We start from the raw sequence: 26,975 nt of genomic DNA on the forward strand, positions 1-26,975 counted from the left end.
TCCGACTACCATTTGTTTCGATCGATGCAGAACGCTTTGACTAGAATACACTTCACTTCAGAACAGGGTATCAAAAATTGGCTCGATTCATTCTTGGCTTCAAAAGATGAACGCTTCTTTCGCGACGGATCCATAAATTTCCAGAAAGATGGGAAAAAGTAGTGGCTAGCGATGGACAATACTTTCAATAATGTATTAATTCATTTTATCATTCAAATAAATGCGTTTTTCAAGCAAAAAAAACGGACCGAATTAAGTTGTACACCCAATATCATCTAACTTTCTCGGATTTTCCGTGACCCCAGAATTTGTTCCATCCAACCCATCATCCTCACCTCAAGCACATTTTCATCGAATACGGCAACCACTATCCCTGAAATTTCCTATATTCCAAACCTAGCCGTTTCCTATAAAAATCCCGACCCATACAATACTTCGATACTTATTCTTCTGCGTCTTCGTACCAAGGCCGTCACGTTGCCACTTAGCCTTTTATTCTTGAATCGAGCAACTATTGTTTCCCGCGACATGAATAACAAAAGATCCTGGTGAACATCGCTTTGGCCGTGAATTGAAGAAACACAGAGGCAAGAATCCAATAAAGAGACGTTCTGAAAGCAAGATACCCTTCACCATTTGCAAAGGCTACCAGATACTAGCTTAAACTTTGGAAGTAAGTCATCGGTTCATCTTTCACCGCGTTCGAGTCATGTATTCACGATAATTACAGTAAGTTCAACATTTGACTTTATCTTTCAAGACCTACACCTTTATTTATTTATTTTAGTAGGTCACCAAGTGCAATTCCACTATGTCTACCTAGACACTATCTTCTTACATCTCGGCACGCTTTTTTGCATAACGCTCCATCGCCATCGCGATTGGTGCTGCGAGCTCATACGGGGCCGATATCTCAGCACTGTCCATTTGACGTCCTTCTTTCCTTACCTCCTGCCTCCTTAAACTGTTCAGGAACCACCTATTAAGTCCATATTTTCTTCATCACTTATTCATCTCCTTCATAGTAATGGAAATTTAACCTTCTCATTTATATTCACACATACATATATACATATATACATGTATATCCACACATTGCGGCATATTTTCAATATTATAAAAAACCTGTATGCGCTTTATATTGGGCCTTAATTGCCACTACATTTTATAACGATGTTCATAATTTGATTAAAATAAAAATACATATATTTACTATATCGCATGCTTAAGAATGATTAAACTTTTCACCTCGTAATCGAGTTATTCTTAATCAAAACCTTCTTCCCCTTTTTCCTTCATCGCTCGAGGTCTAATCTCGAGTAAAGAAATTTGGTTTTCTGATTCAAAATCGAACCGTTCACCGTACGTTGCTGCGCCGTGTAAAGCGACTCATCAAGCCGCTAACTAACTCATTAACGTTCATGTACGACGAGGCTTATAATAAGCAGTCAATAGGTTGTGTTCTTCTCCAGGACATAACAAAGCAATAGTGAAAATGTTGCCACTTTGAATGGAGTGACATCTTACTTTTCATAAGAGTGAATATTTCACTCCAACTAGTAAGTAAAATTTTTACTCCAAGTAGAATAAAATTTTTATGATGAGGTAAAAAGTAAAACCTTTAGTTATATCTTGTTTGTGATTGACCTCTAATTATATCACAATCTTTTTAATGGTGTACTTAGAATTTAGCAAATTCCATTTTTAATAAGCTTGAAAAAATTCGTTTACCCTAGACGGAGTGAGAGAGAGAAAGAACCTGAAAGCTTCTGTTTTTTAATTATTCGCCTTACTTATCGAGTCAGTATTATTAATTGATGAAAATGATTTTTATAACAGTGCGGTCCATAAGTTTTAGGACTGAATTTTCTATCTTTTTTAGTGATCTACCAGAAATGACTATGATAGAGTAGACTCTCTTTCCTTCTCTCTCCCTCTCTGTCCCTCTCTTTCTCTCTCTGTCCCTCTCTCTCCCTTTCTCTCCCGCTCTCTCCCTCTCTCTTCCTCTCTCTCCCTCTTTCTTAGCCATCTCTCTCTCTCTCTCTCTCTCTCTCTCTCTTAGCCATCTACCAGGACGTAGTTAGAAATAGAACTATGTTGTAGAAACCTTACTCGACACATGTGCCAATGGGCATGAGTGTGATTTTAGTAATGATTAAGACCAGATGTTTCGAATCTTCATTATTTAATCTCTGTCACACACACAACCGTGAAATGGATGTGAAGGAAGAGCAACGTGTGGCGATAAAATTTTTTTTTGCAAAGCTGATTTGTCATCTTCGAAAATTGTCGAGTTGTTTCAAAAGGCTTACGGAGATGCCTCCTTGAGTCGTTCATTTTCACTGGCAGCAACGATTCGACAATTTTTTAGCCAAAAACGAGTGGCAACTTTACACTACCCTCCATACTCACCCGACTTGTCTCCTCCCTACTATTTCCTATTTCCAAAGTTGAAAATGCAGCTGGAGAGTACAAGATTTGTCACGATTGAGGATATTCAAGAAGCAGTGATGGACCGTTTAAAGGATTAGCCTCTCATTCTGTCTAGAGTGAGCGAATTTTTTTAAACTTATTAAAAATGGAATTTGCTAAATTCTAAGTACACCATTAAAAAGATTGTGCAATAGTCAGAGGTCTGTCAAATACAAACAGGATATAACTAAAGGTTTTACTTTTTACCTCATCATAAAAATTTTATTCTACTTGGAGTAAAATTTTTACTTACTAGTTGGAGTGAAATATTCACTCTTATGAAAAGTAAGATGTCACTCCATTCAAAGTGGCAACATTTTCACTATTGCTTTATTATGTCCTGGAAGAGAACACAAGCTATTGACTGCTTATTATAAGCCTCGTCGTACACGAAGGTTAATGAGTTGGTCAGCGGCTTGATGAGTCGCTTTACACGACGCAGCAACGTACGGGACCGTTTAAAGGACCGTTTAAAGGACCGTTTAATCCCCGTGGAAGACTTTTCCAACGCCACGAAGAAGTGGGAAACTCGTGCCAACCAGTGTATTGCGTCAAGTGAATCTTATTTTAAATAAATAAAAAAAAGCAATATCCGCTTTCATTTTCTATTTTTTATCGCCTTAGTCTTAAAACTTATGAACCGCACTGTGTATACGTTGTTTCCAAATTATACACTCTTTCATGAGTTGAAAATTTACTCCATACGAGTGAAAAGTCAGTCTGACTCGTGTGACTGTCGTCATTTTATTTGTCGAGCGAAAATTTCCACAAAATCCACGACACAGAATGAAAATTTTCACTCTACGATATACAGGGTGTATTAGACCACTCGCGCCATCTCTTTTATTCGGCAACCGAGTGTCGTACGGAGATTAATAAGAAATTTTTATAGGAAACCTTACCCATAAAATCAATTGGTGCTATTACGATTTTTTAGAAAAAATTGGAAGTGATGGAAGTGATGGAAGAGAAACTGAAGATAATTTTAAAATTTTAAACAGGAACATATATCGAATGTGATATCATTCAATAAGTCTCTGCAAAATAAACAACTTATTAGAAACATTTTTTTTTATTTTTTTTTATTAACCGAGAAAAATAAAAAAACCAAAAATTTCAAATATGTTAATAGGTATTTCAATCCATTAATTAGCCCTTGTTTTTCTGATCAAATGTTTGAATTGTTTTCCATTTGTGGGGGCGAATAAAATAAATTGTTTATAAACAACACCCTACTACAAAAAAAATGAAGGAACGTATTCAAGCAATTGTCTTCCATTAACATTTAAATAAGCTTGTACTCGATGGCGGATGTTGTCTAATGCTCGTAGTATCTCTTCAGCAGATAGAGATCGACAAACTGCTTGAATACGTTCCTTCATATTTTTTGTAGTTGTTTATATATAATTTCTTTTATTCGCCCCGACAAATGGAAGACAATTCGAATATTTGATCTGAAAAGCAAGGGCTAATAAAAGGACTAAAACACGTGTTAACTTATTTGAAATTTTTATTTTCTAAATTTTTCTCGGTTAATAGTTGAAATAAAAAAAATGTTTCTAATAAAAGTTGTTTATTTTGAAGAGACTTATTGAGTGATATCTCAATACATGTTATCACATTCAATACATGTTCCTATTTAAAATTTTGAAGTTATCTTCAGTTTCAATTACTTCCAATTTTTTCCGAAAAATCCTAGAAGCACCAATTGATTCTATGGGTAAGGTTTCCTCTAAAAATTTTTTATTTATTTCCGTATGACATTCGGCTGCCGAATAAAAAATGTCGCACGGGTGGTCTGATACACCCTGTAGAGTGAAGGAATTCACTTTATAAGAATGAGAAGTCATTCTAATTAGAGTGATTCAGTTGTGACTCCATTTTTCATGTGATATTTTTACTCCAAGAAATTTAGAGAATTATATCAATGTTAAAAGATGTAGACTTTATGTTTTTTGCTTATCCAAACACTTTTTTACTTTATGTATTTAACAAAAACATGTCAATATATGATATTTTTGGTAACATGAACTTTTTGTAATATTAAACTTATGATTTGTATATCTTAAAAATGTCTGTTAATTAATAATGGTCTGTAACGGGCCAAAATCTAACGTCAAAATGATATATGCTTGTCATCTGAGAAGTGAGGTATAAATTATGGATTTGTTTAATTCCAGTACTAAAAGTTTAATTTATATAGAAATTGACAAGTATAGATATGTATCTAATATGTTTCGGCAATTTTCTATATGTGACTGGACTAATTTAAATTCCCATACAGTCGATGGAAGAGAGGTAGCAACATTTTTTTAAATGTTGGAACACATCCGTATCAAATAAAAAATATTTTTCATAATTTACACAAAAATAAATTTTCTCATTGAATGCTAAATGTGTTCTGAAGTTTATCGAGAAATAAAAGTTGCAATTTTTTTTTCTCTGACTGCAAAATTTCAAAATATGCACACGTAATTTGCTTCAGATCGGTAGAACATATCTCTCGTGCTCGCAATAATAGCTCTGCCAAAATTTAGTTCGTCATCGGTCAAGAAGTGACCGTTGATGTCGGCGTTTCCAAAAGGTGTCTCTATGTTGCTATGTTCCTTCGATAACGGAATTCCGCGACTGGATAAAACAATACCGCACTGAACAAAGCTCATAAGTGTTCATGTAAATTCATTAATATCCATCGTTTTTGTATCTCTGCTACGTAATTAAAACAGTGCGCATGCAATGTAAAGATACGATATCGTGCGAGATATTTGCGGAAATGAATCTATCGTGCAAAAATTTCGAGAATGATTAACGCGCAAGCTTTACTGGTTCGCACAGTTTCGGAATTCAGCTATCAGCGCGAAAACAACTTAGAGCTTAGAAGTGAGACTTCTTGCGCGAACTCGCGAGACGATTCGTGCATATCGGCAAGTTTCAAAACGTGCCGAGCGAGCCAATCGCTTCGCCGAACAATAGTCGATGGACCAGCGGCGGTGGTAACGGCAACGGCGGCGGTGACGGCGGCGGCTAGTAACACCTACGCTCAAGGGGTGGCAGCGGTGTAGCAGTACGGCGCGGCGCCCGAATCTACCCCATAGTCAGTCCGAAGGTCGCCGCGTAAGCTCGCGGGCGAGCGCGACGTTTGCGTTAGCTGTGCGCTGTCGCCATTGCCGCCGACGTTTTATATATTACGTCTAACGTGATTGTACGCTTCGCACATACGTATATCTATACGCGTATGTACGTGTATATGTGTAATAATCGCGACGCAACATAGAAGGAGAGAAGGAGAGAGAGGGAGAGGAGGGAAGAGAGAGAGAGAGAGAAAGAGAGAGAGAGAGAAAGAGAGAGAGAGAGAGCGCTAGTTTACCCACGCGTCTGGACGTCTATTTCGTTGTTCACGCATCGTCGTAAATCGCGGAAGTGGTATTCGTTTCGGTTTCGCGAGGGAGATTTAGGTACGTCGGAAGGAGCAAAACGCAACGGAGCACAGCGAAGCGGCGAGCCGCCGAGTTGCCGAGCGACGGAGTAACGACGTCTATCTACTCTCGGTAAGTCTCTTGAACGTTCGCCAGAAACATTCGTCGCGAGTGACATAAGCGACGCGAGAGCCACTGTCTGCTGTCTATTGCCGAGCTCTCGCGAGATTCGGGATAGCTGACAGAAGATCCCAGGTTCGATTCATCTCACGTTGGCGAGTCTCGAACAGCAAAACGGCCTTTGCCTTCGCGATGATTGCCCGGGACTACTCTGGGATCTCAGCTGCTCCGGAAGCCAAATTGCACAATAATTTCGTGTGTATGTGTGTGTTTGTGCATGTGTGTGTATATGCGTGCAGCCGCTAGTATATAATATTTCCCGATAATATTCGCGGGAATATATGCCGCGTCACATTAATCACTACGGCGATATAATTAGCGCCAGCGAAACTATTGACCGTGCGACGGTGGTTGTTCCGGGCGCACGTTCCTCCGCCGAAAAGTCGCTCGTGCAAATTCCGAACGAACAGCAGAATTACCTCGGAAGAATTAAACACGTCGAGGACAATAGAGTTAAATATCCGTTGGCGTGATAAGACAAAGGACTGTTATTGACAAAGTGAATTTTTCATTTCTATCTCTTGTCACCATAATGCATTGTAATCACTGTTTTCATTCGACAACTGTAGTCACGAAATATCAATGCTGATAAAACTATTTTTTACTAACGTCGATTGGATATCTGATATTCTTTAGCGCCGCTTTTCCTTTTTGTACTTTCTAAATTTTTTGGAGTAAAATTCCATTAAAAAATTAGAGTGACTACCAAGTTTCTCGAATTTGACTCTTATATAGAATAAATTCTCTACTCTGAATTGTTAAACGAATATTTTCATTCGAAATTGAAGAGTAAATCTGATGTACTCCACCATCGCAGGAACATATTCAAATCGATTAAAACATTCACTCATATGAAGTCAGAATCTCCTCTAAGCTTGAATGATATATTCATTCTTGCGATTTCAAGTGTCAGTATATTTTCATTTTTACTTTAAAAATATTATTTTTTACTCGTTTTGAGTGAAATATTACTTTCAACTCATTTTCATTCTGTTCTAAGAAATTCAGAAGATAAATCGCAATATATAATATAACGCACACGGAGAAAAAAATTTGTATTAACGTGAAGTTTTAACGAGTGAACCAAAGTGTTTTTAGTCGAAGGACACAGAATTTCTGTAATTCATATAACCAAAATTTTGGTCTGAGAACCAGAAATTCTGTTTCTTTCAAGTCAAATGTGTTCGTTCGTTACAATCAAATTTTGTTTTTCCCATGCAGGATTATCCGAACAACGCGCATGTCTACTATATTTTTATCGATTGTCTCGATGTATTCAATTTGATGTTCAATCGAACGGTACAAATGTATAAAATTGAGATTTCTTGCAATCACATAGTTATAATCTCCGCCGTGAGTGAGCATTTGTTTGCCTTCTTCTCCGATCAGTCGTCCTTTTATTTCTATCAATCTGCGTCGATGACGCGCGAAGGATTCTTCGACGAAGGGTTGTTTACGATTAACGCGCTGATCTGTAATATCTCGTTGACAAATCGATTGCGGTCACGTGAGGACGCGTACGGAAAACGTAAAAGAGAGAAAGGACATGCGAAAAACTCGTCTGAAGAACGCTTTTTTTTCTCGTTTTGGCAACGCGCTTTCATGATGTGCACTAACACTCGTGATCGCACTCTGCTTTCGTGCTTGAACAAGTGAATAATTCCTTCCCGTAAAAAATGTCTGTAATTTTCTCATAACTAAGAAAAAAATAATAAATATTCTCATGAGGGTAGATCCTCAGACACATGAAACTTTCTCCCTTCCTTTCTATTCTAGAAATAGACGACGAGAAAGAAAATCAGCCAGGATGGATGTTGTTCGTTCCGTTATCGAGGATTTATTTTGATTAACGTTATGTATGTTATGAATAGTATTATGAGAGTATTTTTTTTTTATGCACGATTTATAAATATTGGGTTAACCTTCCAGTAGAGTTGACGAGTATATGAAAGATGCTGAACGACTTTATTTTAATACTGTACAAAGCAGGGCTTATGGTCATACGCGCTATATTTTTGTTATCTTTTTATAAAAAAAAAGCTATTTAAAATTGTAAAAACGTTCTGATGTTTTGAAGACAAACTAAAGGTTGTTTCTTAAAAATGTGATATTTTTCTTTTAATTAATAAAATATTTAATGAAATTTATATTTATTTTTTTATTCTACAAATACCTGTGACTGACGGAATGTTAAAGTCTTTTATCTTTGGAATCCGAGAAAATGAACTATATTTACAAAATTTTTTCTGGAAAAACTTGGCAATGTATTGATTTGTAATTTTATATGTTCGTTGTGTAAGTATAAAACAATATTAAAAATATAATGGTTTCTCGGAAATGTACCTAAAACTTTAAATGTGTTTTTTTTCGAAAGCATATCTTCAAATTAGGCGTGCAAGATTTCTCGAAAACTATTATGTAAATCAATAAACTGATTTCAAACTTTCCACATATGTTTCGAAAGCATACATCTCGGATTTCCTGAACTTCTCAAACTTGAAATGTGTCATTTGGTAAAGAAATTTTATTTTGTATGAATTTCTTGTGGTTCTATTGAAGAGTAAATAAAGTAACAGTAAACAAAAATCAAAACAAATAGTCTCGCGGATATATGAATTTCAACGAATGATGAATTTTCGCGTGAACGCTAAACGCGCGACGAATGCAGAAATAAGCAGGATACGCAGCCTCGAGGGCGGTTTACTTTATTGCAAAGTAAACAGCGTTGCTCGCGCAAATAGCTCGGGGTATTTTTTAATGGAAATTGTAATTACTAAACCGCTTGTGAACTTAAAAGTTGAAAGACTTACTCTCGAGTATTATACGATGCTAATTTGCCTTTTGACAGGAGCATCTCTGGGGAGTTTCTGAAAGATCTCACCCAAAATTTGGAAAACCTGTCCCCGTGGGTTTAAGCGATCAAGTAAAAACACGAGTCGCTCGTTACCGGGAATTTCAATTGAGCAATGTGAATTGCCGTATAACTGCAGAAAATACAAAAAGTGGGTTAGTGATGAAACATCGGCTAAAAGCCTGGAGAATAAAGTTCGTGTCTATAACGAGTCAGCGCCAGGAAAATATAGCACACTGTATGAATTATGAACGAATATTTATTCCCCTTTCTCTCTTTCCATGTCACTTGTATTTTATCGAAGATTCGCGACAAAAAGAATCGCACAATCGTAACGCGCTTTGATATTATCTAAAATTAAATTAGGGCAATATAAGAGTTCTAACACAGGTGATATAATGCGATAAAAAAACTAATAAAAATATTAGTTCTCCATGTGATGTGGGAGAAATTTTATTTATTCAAAATAGCATGATTAAATGTCGCCAAATTTAATTTCTGATTTTTATCTAAGGAGTTTCTTTTTTAATCATTTTGATATTATCTGTATTTCTTACGAATATGATTAATTCGTGACATTACGTCGGCAGCTCACTCTTGCGTTTACATCGGCATAAATGTCACAATTATCGTTCATGTGTTTTTTCCTGGGATGTAGTAGGACTTAGTAGGTACTAGAATCGATTAGTTCCTCCGAGCAGCTTATATTAATACGCGCGACCGGGAGTCAGCTACATTCTTTATTGCTAACGAATGGTTCATTCACAGATTCATTCGGCATACCTTGTAGGCTGTCCACGATAAGTCTCCTAAGCGTGGATTATCCGATTTAAAGGACCGGTAAATCCGCGATGAGCAGTCTCACCGCGTGTAATCGTATTTGTGGTTTTACAAGATTGTATTGTATCTCGGATTACGGCGGAGTGGGATGTCCTGGTAATCGAGCCGGCATTGGTATAAATCGGGGACAGGATATATGTATATCCAGACGATACTGTTCGAGTTTGATTCTACGGAATAAGCATCCATCCGACGCGTTTGCGGAAGCGTGTTCGTTTTTCGAAAATGTATGCATGGAATTATATATATGTTTCGAAAACTATTAATGTGCCTTTTCCCCAAGAAAATGCACGCGTGAACGCGCATTAATAATGCACTGTATATATATATATATATATATATATATATATATATATATATATATATATATATATATATCTGCTCAATTGCCGTGCTCGTATGCAGTACTTAAATTAGGCCGTAAAGAGTCGATTAATTACTTTTGTTTATTCCGTGCATTATGCAACTATACAGTATAACTCTTGATAATTATAGATAACATGGTAAAATTTATAAAACGCTTGATTCGATATTTTTAATCTCAGTACTTACTGCTTACGAAGGAACGAAGGTCTATCGATCGATATACGGAGTATTTACAAAACGCTACGTATCGTAGAATGATATGCAGGAAAAAGTACATGCAAAAAAATATATACATTATTTGCTTTAAATCTTTCATAAGTTTATATATCCGCAAGTCTGTCATAAGTTTGTCATAAGTTTATTTACTTAAAAGTTCATCAAACTTGTTCAAAATACTTTGAATCTTAGTAAGATACAAGTAGCAATTCCTAGACACTAAAAAAACATTGATACCTAACTAGTACAGGAATGGTGGACACGGATATTTAAACTTTCTATACACATACACATATAAGCGTGCATATGCACGACACACATACACACATTCTACATTAAAAGTTTAAATCTTTGTATTTAAAAATGAAAACAATAAGAATGTTCATAATTAGGTATTATTAGTATTCCGGCATTGGTATTTTCATCGTAATATAAATATAATATTTTAATAAAAAAAGGCCAATGAAAATTAATTGCAATTGATGATACTAATATTTAAGCTATAAGAGGATAATTACCAAATAAAGAGCAACATTGTAGATAATAAAAAAGAATAAATTAAGTAGGGATGAAGTAGGGAGAGTATTTATGTATAATTAATTAAGTAGGGATGAGGTAGTGAGATTAATTAATGATAATAATTTGGGGTATAAAAAATCAATTTGATGTGGAATTAATCATATACATCATAAGTTTAGAAAAATATGTGTGCATTTGACATGGTCAAACATTATTATCTCTTTACTTAATATTCGCACCAACAACTACGATTGACTCTCATTGGTCTTTCTCTGTTTCACTTAGTATACATAAAAGCCTTGTTTATATATTTTATTCCAATCAAGAATATCAAATTAAAAATTCGATTTGCTTATTACTTAGAATCGATTCAACTTTTCTTCGATAAAATTTTATAATATTCTTATAAAGAGAATAAATTCTTCTTTTGAGTACATAATAATGAACTCTTCTGAAATTTATGATGAGTATATTTGAAGAGTATTCCTTTTAATGAAAATATTCCCTTTAATGGAAATAACCATTATCTAAAACAGGGCTCGGCTCATTTTACCCTTTTCGGCCGATTCTCGGGAGCTACGCCTTTTATCTCTCCCTTGCCGCGCGGCAGGCCATGCAAGTGACGGTCGCAGCCAGTCGCAATTCCAAGCTTATAGGCACGACCGTCACTTTTTAGGCCCGCCGCGCGACAAGGAGGAGATAGAAGGCGTAGCTCCCGAGAATCGGCCGAAAAGGGCAAAATGTGCCCAGTCCTGAAAAGAAGAAACTGAATAATCGCTTTTCTTAGCAGTAGAATGATATTATTCTGTGAGTATAGATTTATCTATTTGAGATTTTTCCGCGAACGTGTCGAGTTGCGCGAGGATACAATTGTATGTATGTTTAATGAGTTCGCGCAACATTCGTCGTGTCGTATCTTTTGCTTTCTCCACGTGTTTCTCCAGCGTATATATGTATGTGTGTTTTGTTGTATAAATTTTGTTGTATAAATTTACGCGATTACGCTCGACGAAGATTTCCGAAGAGCTTCTGGGTTGAAGAGGGTTTTTACTCCTGAAGGGAAGATTCGTACGTATTGCTCTTCAAATTATTCTCAGGGAATTACAGGAACGTCGGGTTGGCAGCGCCGGCGAACTGGATACGCCGCTCATTTGGAGCACGTGAACTTTTGACCTCCTCCTCCCTGTTGCATCATTAAGCCGTGCGTGTGACTCGCGAAACTATTACTGCTCGCGCTCTTCACTTTTTCACAATACATGCATACTGGAAATTGTGATATCTTGTTTATCTTCCGGCGAATTCGAAAAGTAAGCTTAAAGAAATTTGAAAAATGTGTGACGTCAAAGATCAAACTCTACGACTGTAAGCTTGCACTCGTTTGATCGCAGTCAATGGTGATACGCAAGGCGAATAGTCATATTTAGCGTTAATTACTAAGAATCTGGGAATCTGGTCAGAAACATTATTTGGAAAATACGATGCAACGAAATAACGAAATCGCCTTGACTTCGGATAAACGACGTTTCGCGGTTTACCTCGATCGAATCGATTGGCCCCGTTCGTCACAGGATCGATCGTTAATTCCACTCCGACTAACCGTTCTAAAAATAATTTATTGACTCCGTTTTATTAGAACGCACGCTGACTGTGTCGCTTGTCTCTTTTATATGCTGAGGTCCTTTCCCCCGTTCATCGAACTTTGCCTGATCGATCATCGGAATATTTGATGCGTGTCAACTAAATGCGTCGCGAAAAGATAGGTACACTATATATCGTAACAAGATAAAGAGATATTTTTTTCCTTCTAATATGATAAAAAGTGTTGAAAGCTAATCGTTGAAAACTAAGTCTGAAATCTTCATACTTGAAAAATCTTGTTCATCTGTATGGGTTCTGCGCTCCTAGCAACTAGTAAAAGGACTTGACTAAAATGAAAGATCATAATGTTCCATTGACATAATCCTCTAGGTCGACAATGTTCACTTCTTGAATACACTCCTTGAAATATTCAAAAACATTTACATGAGAAAACAATATAGCTGGCTCACACATAAATCTGATTGTGCCAACTAGATTTAATAGTAAAATACAAAATAACTAATTATGTAGTTGCTGCAACCACAGAAAAATTGCTAAATTACTAGTGTTGTAGCAGTGATGATATCTGGTTACTCCAACTAGCGTCTATCCATAGTAAATGTCATTCTAATTGATTTTTGGTTGCCACAACCAGATCACGCGCAACTACATTAATGTAATTGATGTTCCTAAAGTAACTCAATCATATCAATCATATATATTACTATCAAGGATAACTGTGATGCAATCATGCTCACAACTAAATATTTCTGGTTATGTGCACCATATCTTTTTGTACTAAATGACACTAGTCTTACTAAATTTATATACTAAATGATTTTGTGTATTAAATGACTTTTTTATTCGATTTTTTAACGTCTAGATCACTTTCTCATTGTGATGGTGACAATGGGTAATAAACAATTTTGAAATACGAACTTGAAGTGCGAACATTGCATCATATATATCTTATCAATATAATTAAAAGTTCTGTTTACAGTCGTAAACAGAAAGGTTGTCCATAATTCATAGGGTTTATAAAGTGAAATTAAATTATAAGTTGAAGTTTATAAACTCATCTGTTTTGTCCAGTGCACAAAAAAAAATTAGTCAAAGGAGCTAAAATATAGTTCTGGCAGGTAAAATGTTTCTTTGAAATAGAGACGGTTAATGTCGTTGTTATCAAACCTCAATTTATTAGCTCTTTGAGCACTGTACTTATGCACTGTAGCAGAAAATATTCGTTGCTAGATACACATAATAATAATAAAATTATATTCCTATTTCTAAGAATTTTATTATTTTTTTAAATAAAATATTCCTTAAAGTATGGCAGAGTATGATTATTTCGCATGAAGTTAGCTACCTAACTGATTCGATCTAAAGATTCACGCGCGTAAGATATTTAGGAATAGCTGCTATTTTCTTAGCTCCTCGAACATATGTGCGCTTCTAATTTTAGTTAATAAATTTCACAGCTAATGCATTCAGCCTGTAATAGTCAATTCTTAGCAATAGAAACAAAATGATTAGCCTGTTAGCTAAATCTAAATCACCTATTGAGCTGATATTACTAAGTTATTTCTAAGTTATGTGTGGAAAAATTCTCCCATTGAAAAATGTATTTTTCTATTGGACAAGAGAGAGTTCACGAATTCAAAAAAACTATATATCAAAGACTCTGAAGGTAAACTACTTAGTTAAGAGAAAGGTAAGATTTATAAGAGCCGTGTGTTGAATGTTAGTGCGAATGATTAATAAGTTAGAGTAGGAGAATAACAATATTTGATAGTGTTAAACACACACGCCGAGTTGTCTTGCAACGTACGTGGTGAACTAAATTTTCCATGTTAAACTAACTCAATAAGTCTCAATTATTATTGTTTAATTAATTTTTTCCTTAAAATTCTTAATTCAAAATTGTGTGTATTTTTTATTTCTATTTAAAGTTGCAAAAAATACTGCTTCAGCCAGGAGTTGAACTTGGACCTCGTTATTTGCCGGGCGGGATGCTGTACCAATTCGGCCACCAAGGCCACATTCGATAGAATTTCTCGCAATTGAAATGCTTGGATTGAAGTGTACTAAACGCTTTCTACCGCTAGCGTATCAAAAAACTAAACTATATATAAAAAGTTCCGAAGGTAAATATTTAATCTAACTTATTTACTTTAACATCCAGCGCACAAATTTTATAGGTCTTATCTTTTTCTTAATTAGATATTTATCTAAGAAATTACGGACAATCATTCTGTTCACAAATGTACACAATCTGGCACAATAGCCTCAACATTTACTAGGCCTAATTCCAAATGAATTTCTCGATTACGTACAATGTATCTACATATTCATACATTATAACTGTTGATTATTTCGAGGAAGCGGTTCCGCCCGAATAATTAACAGTCCTAATAGACGAATATGTGCTTACATTACGCGTAACCGCGAAATTCGTTTGGAATTAGGCCTAGTAAACATTAAAGTTATTATGCCAGATAGTGTACTTATGTGATTTCCGACTTTATGCATATATTAGATTTGGTTTCCGAATTTAAGCCGCGTGAATTCTTCTTTGTCTGATTTCGACATTTCGCGAACATTTCAGTTTGCTTCATCAGGGAGGAACGATCCGATGCCGAGTTGATCCTGAGAGATCTTCCTTTATATAGTGATTAACATAGGGGAAGGACAGGAAGCAAGGAGGTGGAGGATAGTGGAAACTTTGTTAGTCTACCAGGGACCCAATTCTCGACAATGTGCGAATGAGATGATCTGTAACATGAGAAAATCTGGGTAGGGGAGAGGCAGGTTCGTAAATCGTTTCGTTCATGTACTTATTGTGAAACAAACAGTTCGAGTAGAATCATAAAACATTTCGTTTAATATAAAGGTACTTACCTCTAATTTTCATTACTATTGGACAAATATTAAGCTAAAAGCTTAAATTATTTAGCTAAAAGAAAGAAAAAACTGATTTGAGGGCAGTCGAGTAAAATTTTAGACGTCTCGAAATTTTCTCACATTTTCTATCGTGAATGAATAAACTGAAGTTATGTAATATTAGTTAGAATGAAGTTTATTACAGATATATACACTGTTTTGTATAATAATAATGAACTTTATTCTTAAAATTATTAAAATTGCAGAAATGAGCAGATGGGATAGGTTCGCTAATTTTTCTCTATGATAGTACTGATGAACTTTCTTTATCTTTATGTTTATGTGTACACGTTGATTTTCTTTATAATATATTGATACTTATTTCATATTTTTATGTTTATTGTACACATATGAAATATGTTATATTATTACAATTATTGCAATTATGTCCCTTTGTTTTAAAATTTAAATACAATTTTAAGCATAAAGATATTGAATATGGTATCTCATTATATAATTTCTTGGTTTAACACTCTTTAAAGTGCACAGTTACATATATTTTATATAATGCTGACCCCGAGCTGCTAGTGTACCTGCCCTGGTACCGGAACAGGCTTTCATGCTGCGTGTTGATATTTTTATTATTACAGACGAAACTATACAGTTTATAGCATCGTCGATAGGATCAAATGTTGGGAGGATCAAATGTTGTCTCTATCATTGTTACATAGCCAATTGAAACAATTAAATGTTTCAAACTGTTTTATTACTGAAATTCCAAAAAATTAGCGAACCTGCTCCGGTCTTCCCTAAACGTGACGTGAAATATAGGATTTTTGCATGCGCATTCGACATTGTCGAGAATTGGGTCCCAGGTTCTGAAAAAATTTGATTCTGGAAACGTATTTATATAATTATTTCTTTATGTGATTATAGTTATAAATATCAAACATTTTTTCTCACTGTATACTCCTATCTGTGTCTTATATGTTTGCTAGAAATTTCTTCTCACTGTATACTCCTATCTGTATGTCTTATATGTTTGCAAAGGTATAATAAAAGGCTAATATTTACTCCGTATATTGCCCTTTCAGTTCCTGTCATGACCAATTACTACGCAAGCCCATGAACAGTGGCTCGCAATCGGGATTATTTTATGTGATGCCAATTTTACTTCAGAAAATGTGTGAAAACCAAGTATAAATGAGTGTATAAACGAGTATATTGTATAAACGAGTGTATTGGTCTATTATCTATTTGTTACTAATTTCGACGGCTTTTTTAACAACAGATATCAGATTTTCAACATTCTATAATTACTTTGTTGACTAATATGCATTACTAGTTGCGAAGGACTAGCCAAAATGGCTAAGGTTTTTGAAGATTCTAGAGGATATTCCCGAGCAGAAATTGAATCTAGTGATTGTCTAGTAATGACACAGAAAAGTTGGATTTTACATGGTTAATAGCTAGGAACGTAACGCTCACTTCTCCTAATGGCTGTACCAGAAAAATTATTTAATAGCTAGATATAAAAAAATAACTTGTAACTATAATTGGTATAAGTACTAGACAGTTCTAATATCTAATTTCTACTCAGGATTTACCGATGATTTTCTATCTCGTTACTATGTAATCTTTTTCATCTAGCCACTATCTATGTAATTGGTATAGTTACTAGATAGTCCTGACATTCCAAAATACCAGTAGCCAGTCACGAGCTAGTGATTGGCTAAAAGTTATCTAGTCATTACTATCTAGCTACTAATCTTGAAATCTGCTCTACTAGATACATTTTTGCTTGGGTCTTTATATCTTTCAGTTATCAACGATCAGAAAGACACGCACGATTAGTAGTGATTGTTATTACTTACAAATGTTTTGTAGGTTCTTTCAGAACCGTTTTTCGTCTTCTCAATTTATCACGATCGTTGCACTTGCAACTTTGAGCATTTGGCCGAGGTTCAAGTGACCGACATCATGTGGCCCGCGTACCGTAACCCACATATACGTTAATATTTCTTTCCCGCTTTCGGAAAGCTCTTCCCAGACTGTAGAATGATGCCAACAATGATGGCGGAATTTTAAACGGTTTGAAAAGTTCAACTCTGTATTTCGGCCGCGTATATTGATTTCTGCAGTAACTGCAAATTAAGCACTGCTTTATTACTGTAAAATTTCTCATCGTATTTTATTCACATCAGTTTTATGCCATCACGGCTTATTGTATTATTTATTTAGCTGACATGTATGTATTGTTAGCACGATCAGTGTATCGTAATTATCTCATATAATTATGTTTTTAACACGATGGTACAATTATAATTTACTTTTATTCACTCACAGTTATTTTCTTTTCTTTTACGCATTAAAAAAGTAATAAAGTGAAATGATATATATTCTTCGGCATTTTTAACCACTATAATGTTTAATTGCTCCACTGTATTCGAGCATCACATAGATTATTTGACAGCAAAGTTTGGATAATTCGTAGCTGGCTGTTCTCCAATATGCATCGGCCTGCTCAATGTCGCACGATGCACTTTGTTATATATATAACCACGCGGAAATCTAGCTAGTGCAATATAGGCCAATGGCGAGCGTAGAAGTGTTTGGCATATCACATAGCTGTGTACTAGTATATTTATAAATATCAAGCAGATATTTTTGCGTCCCACAAAATAAAAATAACTTGCAAAAAATATTAAAAAGCAATATCATCTCGAACGATATTGTTATTTAGAGGACCAACATTGAGTACATTCCTCATACTTTTTACAGTTATCTCTAAACGATCCGTGTTGCATCGCAATTTTCTCACGAAACAATTGGAATAGTGGTTTTTGAAAGAGTTTTCTGTTCATTTCCTTATACAATTAGATACTTAAAAGCGTCTCTGTCTAGGATCTCTAATTTCACTAGCAGAGAACGAACTTAGTCAATTAATGGAAATCGAATCAATAGGACCGAGGCCGAGAGGGCAGGAATTAAATTCCTCTGTGCTCCCATTTCAATCGATGTGTTGATTTGCCTTGGAAATATTGACGGACGAGGCGTAGGCAAGAAAAGAGATGGATTCTCGTTGGATCAATAAAATCGAAAAAATCTTTGGATCAGGAAATAGCGGAATGAATGATCTATGGTGAGTACAGGTGAGCGCATTGATTAACACGCGGGATTATTTAGTAACATATCATAGGCAAGCTTGGATTGAATTTACTTGTTTCGAGAAAATTTCAACTTTTACATTTGGAAACTTGCACACAGAAAAATATCGTTCTATTACTAGGAAAAACGATTACTCAGTTTCCTTTCCTTCTTGTAAGTAATGATTATCTTGAACAAGAAATATTTTCTTAATAATAATTTTAAAATGTACGTATCATAAATTTGAGAACAATATTATAATGTATTCAAAAGAATTTACTCTCTTTATATGAATATTTCGACTCTATACAGAATGAGTCAGTAACTATTGTCACTTGAAATATCGGTAATTGTTTACATTAGAGAAACCACCTCAGATGAACTCCTTCTTGCACTAAGGGAAATGTCTGATGATACTAGTCAGAATGCTATTTAGGTTTACCAAACGGTATGGTGAATAATCGTGTAACAAGATATTTAGTCAATAATACCAAACTATGGTGAGCGCATTGTATAAATAGCATTACAGTGATGCTTAAATACGTTTACCAAAGTACAGCATACAATTCATTTGGTGAATGTTATGAGTATGGTTACGGAGTAGTGTTAGACTTCTTACCAAAAAAATTGTCTGGTGCGAACCATTGCCTATTTAGTAAACTCCTTTATACAGTATAGTATATATGACCTGTTAGATTCTAAATTTTAACTATATATTTTGAATCAGCGATTCATTAGAGTAAGAATATATTAATTATACAATTTAAGCAAAAAAGTGGGATCGTAAAATTTAATTGGGAAGAAATAGAGAAACGGTAATATATGTCTGAAAATTTTTCAAAATTTATTGCTAATACTACAAATTATTAAAAAAGGACAGGCAATTATTAAAAGGTGTTTCTGTTGCATTTATTATATATTATATTTCATAATAATATAATCAAATATAACAAATAAGCTAATAAGTACATATTTTTTAAATGGTTTTTAGAATTAATAGTAAACAATATGAAAAGCACAGTAATAAATAATATGAACAGTATGAATAGCATAAAAAATTAGTTAAATAATTATCAGTAAACTGTCATCGTCTTTATCATTTTCTTTTAATTAAATTTAAGGATACTACTTTTTACTCATTTTATAGACTAAACATAAAGTATAGAATATTTAAAAAAAAATTAAATTTCATTATTTTATTAAGAAGCTGCATCCTTAGTATAAATATCATTTGGTACAAAATTAAATCATACAAAAATGACTAACAGAAATTTTGAAATTATCTTTAAGGATATCAATAATTTTTCTTTCTCACATTGTACAAAAATGACTAACAGAAATTTTGAAATTATCTTTAAGGATATCAATAATTTTTCTTTTACACATTGTACAAAAATTATCTTTAAGGATATCAATAATTTTTCTTTCTCACATTGTACAAAAATGACTAACAGAAATTTTGAAATTATCTTTAAGGATATCAATAATTTTTCTTTTGGTCGAAAACAAAACTTGTGTATTTTAAAATATTTTATTTCAGAAGAAAAATAGTTTGTGTATACAAAAGATAAGAAATTTTACAAGGTTTTTATAAAAAATAAAGTTTATAGTCAACAGTTTAAAAATTTTTCGAATTCTTTGTACTATCTGGACAAAAAACAGATTAAAATTAAAATAAGCAAAATAGCAAACAATGCAAAGAAATCGTATATAGTAAAGTAAAACATATTTACGTAAGAAAACATTTTATCTGTAATGTGATGCAGATCGTTTCCAACAAGAATTACAAATGGTTGTACAGTATTTTTTTCTTTTGCAGCCTTGGTTTCAATAATATTCACTTCATCTTCTTTAGCATCAGTAGTCTGAATAAATAAAAGAGAAAGAAAAAAATTATTACAACCTCAATGTATAGTTAATTTATACATTCAAAAGAAACTGTCTCTTCATTTAATTACAGAAAAAAGTTGAGAGTTATAAAACGTTACATACAATTAAAAATAAAATTTTTCTAGAACGTAATTGAACAAACCTATCTTCATACACAAAATTATAAAAAAAATTGATTTTCTCACCTTTACGTGACATATGAAGCTGTGTAGCATTTTTTGTTTGTTTACTCTCCATCCTTTAGTTATATGAACATTGTTATAACCAATTGCATTAAAAACAAAACTTAAGAGCACATATCTCAGCATCACTGAGAGCTGAAACATAAATAGAATATTTAAAAAAAAATTAAATTTCATTATTTTATTAAGAAGCTGCATCCCCTTAGTATAAATATCATTTGGTACAAAATTAAATCATACAAAAATGACTAACAGAAATTTTGAAATTACACTTATTTTCTTCTATTCCAGTAATAAATCTTAAACGATGAGAGAAAAATTCCCATTCAGTAAAAAGTGATTTAGTTTTGCTCGGATAGAAAGCATCAAAATCTAGCTTAACAGAGCTAAAAAGCTGCAACAGAATGGTAAATTAAAAATTAAAAATAGAATATTGAAATGAAAAACGCAGTAATTAATATTTACTAAAGCACTCTAAAAAATAAGACGCAATAGTATTTAAAGACTTTTTTCTGTCACCTCTAATTTTTAAAAAATGTTTCTTCATTTGAGCTGTTTTGCAAATTATGTATACGCAATCGATATGTGGCTTTCCATTCAAGAGGACCTTGTTGCATAGCTCTACTCTTTTTAAGAACCACTTTAAAGAAGCTTGATCATTTGGTACAAAATGAAATCATACAAAAATGACTAACAGAAATTTTGAAATTACTCTTATTTTCTTATATTCCAGTAATAGATCTTAAACGCTGAGAGAAAAATTCCCATTCAATAAAAAGTGATTTAGTTTTCCTCGGATAGAAAGCATTAAAATCTAGCTCAACAGAACTAAAAACCTGCAACAGAGTGGTAAATTAAAAATAAAACAATGAAATGAAAAGCGCAATAATTAGTACTTACTAAAGCAACTCCTGGTTGTTTAAGAAAAGGAAACTCTAAAAAATAAGACGCTAAAGAAATCTCTTATGAAATAATCAAATATGACATGAACCAGGAACACAAAATAGAAAACATATGGCTTGCGGTATTTAAAAATTAACATTTTAACAAAGATTAAAACCTGAAATCGTCAAAAGTGTGAACTTACTATCTGATGCAGAAATAGAATTTTGTATGTTATAACTTTTGATTTTGGAGTTTTCTCGTAGTCCTCCTCTCAACAGTCCTTTCATTAAATTTGTATACTGATTATATAATTTTGGAGCAATCTTTTTGAAAACCTTGTTATTAATTTTAATCGACTTGTATGAAATATAGTATACTTCCTGAAATTCATAGGTAAAATAATACAATTTCTTATATTGTATAGATATAAATGTATAAAAGAAATTAATAACCTTTGTTTCAGCTGGAAAATATTCGACAATATCTTCTGCTAACTGTATAAAATGAGAATCCTGATGAAGCAAAGAACTTTTAATAAATAATAGCATCCACATATTAGCAACATTAAAAAGTTGAAGAATTTTTAAGTCATAGAAAGTGAAAGATTTATAGCAAATATTATAGTTAAGTAATAGAAAATTTTAAATAAAATGAAAGAGAAAATCAAGCTTGTCATTAATTATAACAAAATAAATTATAATATTTTAGTTTATGATATGCTAGTATTAATAATTTCACTAAGAAAATATAAAATATACGATAAAATGTTTAAATTGATTCAAACTTTTTGCATTCAACATTAAAATATTTACGTGCTAGAAGCATTGCCATTCAACTCATCATTCACCAAAAAAGAACAATTGGTAAATTTTTAGAATAACGGACCCAGCAGCTATGACCTTGACCTTCATATATATGTTAGAGGTCACCCTCCTGAGTAACTTTCAGAAGGTTTTAGCCGTCGCTCATTGTTTGTTAAAAAGTTATTGATGAAAAAAGTTCGAAAAATATATTACAATTTTTCGATACTGTACCGTTAACGAGCAATATCGAATAATAACTACAATATCGAACGACTAGCGGAGGACTACGCTTTTCGGACCCCCTCTCAAAACTAACCTAATCCAACCTATCGTCACATTAACACAAAAGTTGAACACTTTAATAAACAATGACTGACGATTAATGTGACGATAGGTTGGGATATTTGGAAGAATGTAATTTCATAAAATTTGTCGATGAATTCAGAAATAAGTATATGAAGATTATATACAGTAAGTGTATATATATATATATATATATATATAACAATGACTGACAATTAATGTGTCGATAGGTTGGGTAACCTATCGCCTAACCTAAAATCTAGCTTTATTATATATATATATATATATATATATATATATATATATATATATAATTTTTATATACTTACTGTATATAATCTTCATATACTTATTTCTGAATTCATCGACAAATTTTATGAAATTACATTCTTCCAAATATCTGACGGTTTCAGCGTCCATTCTTTTATAGCACCGACGTCTTTACAAATTAATATAAATGAAAAAGAAAACGTCGCAGTGAATAACAATTAACTATCGAGTCAATAGTACCACACGTCTAGAAAGAATTACCAAACTGCCTACAACTAAATGTCTCGGTATCGACTATTAGATGCGTCGAAGCATCGTAATCAGAATATTGGATATGTGAACCAGATATTGCATATAAATTTACCATATTACTTTCATAAGACGAATATAGTGTCATTTACCAAGTCATTTCTCTCAATGTACAAATGCGGATATTGCTTGTGATATTTTTTGCATATAATGTAAATCGAAAGATCTCAAACAGTACTTGTATTTATATTCTTATATTGTTTTTTATTGACAAATTATGTATAAAAATGTAAAGGTTGGGTTGCGTACGCTGAGAGAAATGGCTTGGTGAATGACATTATACTCGTCTTATGAAAGTAATATCGTGAATTTATATGCGATATTTCATTTACATATCCAATATTCTGATTACGATACCTCGATGTATTTAATAGTCAATACCGAGACATTTAGTTGTAGACATCTAGACAGTTTGGTAATTTTCTCTAGACGTATGATACTATTGACACGATAGTTAATTGTTACTCGCTGTGACGTTTCCTTTTTCATCTATACTAATTTGTAAAGACGTCGGTACTATAAAAGAGTAAACGCTGAAACCGTCAAATATTTGGAAGAATGAAATTTCTTAAAATATGTCGACGAATTTAGAAGTAAATATATGAAGATTATATACAGTGAAAATGATATATAAATAAAAATTATATATAATATGGTTAAATTTTAGGTTAGGTAAGAAGTCTAACACTACTATATAACTGTATTCATAACATTCACCAAATGAATTGTATGCTGTACCAGACGGTTTGGTAAACGTATTTAAGCATTATTGTAATGCTACTTAGATAATGCGCTCACCAGATGGTTTAACTAAATATTTTGTTACACGATTATTCACCATACCGTTTATCTAAATAGAAGGGTCAGTATCGTCAGATATTTCCGTCAATGTATATACGTGTACAGTTTACCATATTCCCATATACACTGTATGCAAAAATTACGTTTTATTTATAAAAAAAGATTTTAATAACTTTTTAACAAACCGTACATGATGGGAGGTTAGGATTAGTTTTTCGGGAAAGGAGTGAGGAGCCCTTCCCCCGCATATATATGTGTACTGTTTACATATTTCCATATACACTGTGTGTAAAAATTACGTTCTATTTATAAAAAAAATATTTTTTTAATAACTTTTTAATAAACAATGAACGACGCATGAAATCTTTTGAATGTTACTTAGAAATAATATCTTCATATCATAACATATATCAAGGAGGAGCTCATGGCAGGTAGTTTCCCTTATGTAAACAATTACCGTTATTTTTAGTTAGCGAGTAATATTTTCTTTTAATAGTTTACAAATATATTCATAAATTTTAGAAAAATTCATTATTTTATACTTACAAGAATAATTTATTCTTTTTGTAAGAATATTATGTAACTTTATCGAAGAGAATTGATTTAACTTTATGTAATAGGTACAGAGGAAAGTAGCTAAAAGCGACATAGGCCTCTTAGAGCGACATACCTCTATATCTCATATCTCATACCTCTATATCTCATATATTAAATGTGGTATTTTATAAAATCGAAACTAATATAAACGTAATTTGTTTTATCAGTTAAGTCATGAAAAATTCATACTTGGTATATTTCTTGTTCTTCTATATGCTAAATTAGCAAATATGGAGTTTTAGAAATTCGTAAGTTTTATTTCTATGATTTTTATTGACGAATTACGTAGACTAAACAGCGATAATTATCTTTTTGTTCAATATTAAATTCTTCTACATGTATTTGGCTTTTGTAAAAATATTTTTTGAATATATTTATCTTCATCACTTTTTTACTATATACCTTGAAAAATTTTATGAGAATGTGTCTTAAAGTGACATAACTACAGTATGCGATAGGTGCGATACTCTGACTAACATAACCTGTTTCTAACCTCTCATTGTGACGTGCATTTGTTTATTTTAAAGTTTAATTTTGTTTAGTTTAAAAATATAACAAATGTAAAATATATGAGAAATGAAAAAGATGGAAATGCCAAAGATATATTTTTATTTAATTATATTTCCCTTTTGTAACATTATATTTTGAATAAATGAATATTATTTAACCATTAAACGCATTAATGAACTATTTGTTATCAAATATTATCATATATGTAACATGTTATATAACTTCCAATAGGTATGTCGCTTTTGACACCCATTTTCTTTGAACAACTCCATTTTCGTGTGTTTTACGAAAACATTTTTTATGTTAAATCTAGAAACAATTTCATTATAAATATGATATTATCTGATCAGAGGGTACTTCTAACTACGTGCATATATATTTACATTTATATTTTGAACTTTACATTAAGACATAAATTCTAAAAACAAAGTGATATGTCGCTTTTGGTGCCTTTACTGAATTTTTGTTTTAATTTAAATTAATATTTTTTATTTAATTGCTAAACTTACTTGTTATTTCTTGCCTCCAACGTAATTATACAACATGACCGCGGCGAATATCCAAAAGTCTTAACAACGTCTGAAAGATAGTTTTATAATACGTTATTAATAGTTTTAAATACGTACTCTGTACAATGTTAGCGTGTAACGCGTTGCTCTCTTTTTATGAACGCTGAGATACGCTGGGATTGAGAAGAGAATGAAGATGGAGGTAGTTTTTTTAATAACTCATATATTTAATTATCGTACATCATTTTTGTTTCGACTATATGTAACAAGTAACATTTACTTGGATGCCTTTTCCTGTAGATATCTAGTCAGTAGAAGTTGATGCATTATAGGATTATCGCGATTTTTTTGTAATTCATGAAAGGTAATCTATATTATGCTACTAAGAAAATTGATGGATAACTGTTTTCACGAAAACATCCCAAAGTTTTCGAGACAAAGCAAAGTATGGAATCCCGTCGCGGAAAAGTGTGGAAAAAAATTTTACCCCAAGATTCTAGGCAGATTTGCAATTGAATGTTCGATATGCGTTTCTGAAAAATTCGAAAAGCCGACGTGCCTACTAGCGCCGTCACTAGTGTCGCTGGTTAAAGCCCGACAAACTTGTGAATTCAATCACGGTGGTATAACGCGACCTTGACGTAAGCGCCTGGATATTCGGGTCGGCCGCAAGCCGTTGCCCTTAGAAATCGACGTCGGCTTGGCGATCACCGATGGTTATTGGGTAGCTCGAGTTTTCTTGACAATCGATTGTTCTGACAATCTCTTTTGAATACAAGATACGTCATGATCGAGTAGAGCGTTTTTAAAAAAAGAATGATTCACGGCTTGATCTTCGTCGTGTTTGTGCTCGAATTCATAATATGTAAACATCGGTTTCACTCACCTCGTCATCATTATAACATGTTATACCTGCTATATCTCACATTATCTTCAGATAAACGGGCTCTTTAATGCGCAGTAGTGCAGTCCTAAAAGGACACAATTCTGTCTGATATATATCACCCAAACAAAAGTATTCTACGTACAAAATAAAGTTTCCTCTAACCCTGTTCTAAAAGAAATATCTTGCAGAAAGCATATTCATTTTTTATTAAAAGGAAACCACTCATTGTGCATTTATTTATTCTAGTTTTTAATTATTCTAATTGTGTTCCTCTATATCAAGAGGAATATGTTAATTTGAAGCACAATGCCGTCTTACGTACAGTACGAGAGACGCGAAGAACAGTTGTTTCGCTGCGTACTGTCGGATGCGTTCTTTTATTCGCAACAGATACAACCCGATGCATCCGGTGCATAATTTAATCGTTCTGTATATCCAGTTGCGCACATCAAGCTGCAGACTGCGTAAATCTTGACTGTTCTTTAATTTAAGTTGCAAGCAGAATCGTGCATCTTTTAGTATCCCAATCCAAGCGGCTGCCGAAAAATTGAAGCCTGAGTTCCGA

General features: G+C 33.1%; 2 protein-coding genes and 1 long non-coding RNA gene across 6 annotated transcripts in view; 2 read left to right on the forward strand and 1 right to left on the reverse strand.

Annotated features, from left to right (window-relative positions):
• The first annotated feature begins 5,548 nt into the window (after positions 1-5,548).
• The window catches only part of LOC116850424, a 100,780-nt gene continuing 79,353 nt past the window's right edge, over positions 5,549-26,975 (forward strand). For both annotated transcript variants that reach the window (XR_004379340.1, XR_004379341.1), the window contains exon 1: positions 5,549-6,020. This is a non-coding gene — a long non-coding RNA (uncharacterized LOC116850424). The remainder of the gene's footprint in view (positions 6,021-26,975) is intronic.
• Positions 6,033-10,069, forward strand: LOC116850423. Its single transcript, XM_032828701.1, has 2 exons — positions 6,033-6,263; positions 8,917-10,069. Exons 1-2 carry the CDS (start codon positions 6,201-6,203, stop codon positions 9,262-9,264), a joined length of 411 nt encoding a protein of 136 aa, XP_032684592.1. The 5' UTR covers positions 6,033-6,200; the 3' UTR covers positions 9,265-10,069.
• On the reverse strand, positions 19,961-22,654 carry LOC116850422. Of its 3 annotated transcripts, XR_004379339.1 has the most exons (6): positions 21,875-22,654; positions 21,438-21,802; positions 21,057-21,373; positions 20,808-20,931; positions 20,541-20,672; positions 19,961-20,330 (listed from the first exon to the last, which is right to left on the reverse strand). XR_004379339.1 is itself a non-coding variant. In XM_032828700.1 (5 exons), exons 1-4 carry the CDS (start codon positions 21,974-21,976, stop codon positions 21,260-21,262), a joined length of 429 nt encoding a protein of 142 aa, XP_032684591.1. In that variant the 5' UTR covers positions 21,977-22,654; the 3' UTR covers positions 20,799-20,931; positions 21,057-21,259. The 3 variants fall into 3 exon arrangements, 1 of the variants encoding a protein (XP_032684591.1); XR_004379338.1 differs by having other exon boundaries at positions 21,057-21,802; XM_032828700.1 differs by lacking the exons at positions 19,961-20,330; positions 20,541-20,672 and having other exon boundaries at positions 20,799-20,931; positions 21,438-21,472; positions 21,625-21,802.

This window comes from Odontomachus brunneus, unplaced genomic scaffold (assembly GCF_010583005.1).
Source record: "Odontomachus brunneus isolate Ranch 3 - 2012 unplaced genomic scaffold, Obru_v1 Obru_scaffold_145, whole genome shotgun sequence".
NCBI lineage: Eukaryota > Metazoa > Arthropoda > Insecta > Hymenoptera > Formicidae > Odontomachus > Odontomachus brunneus.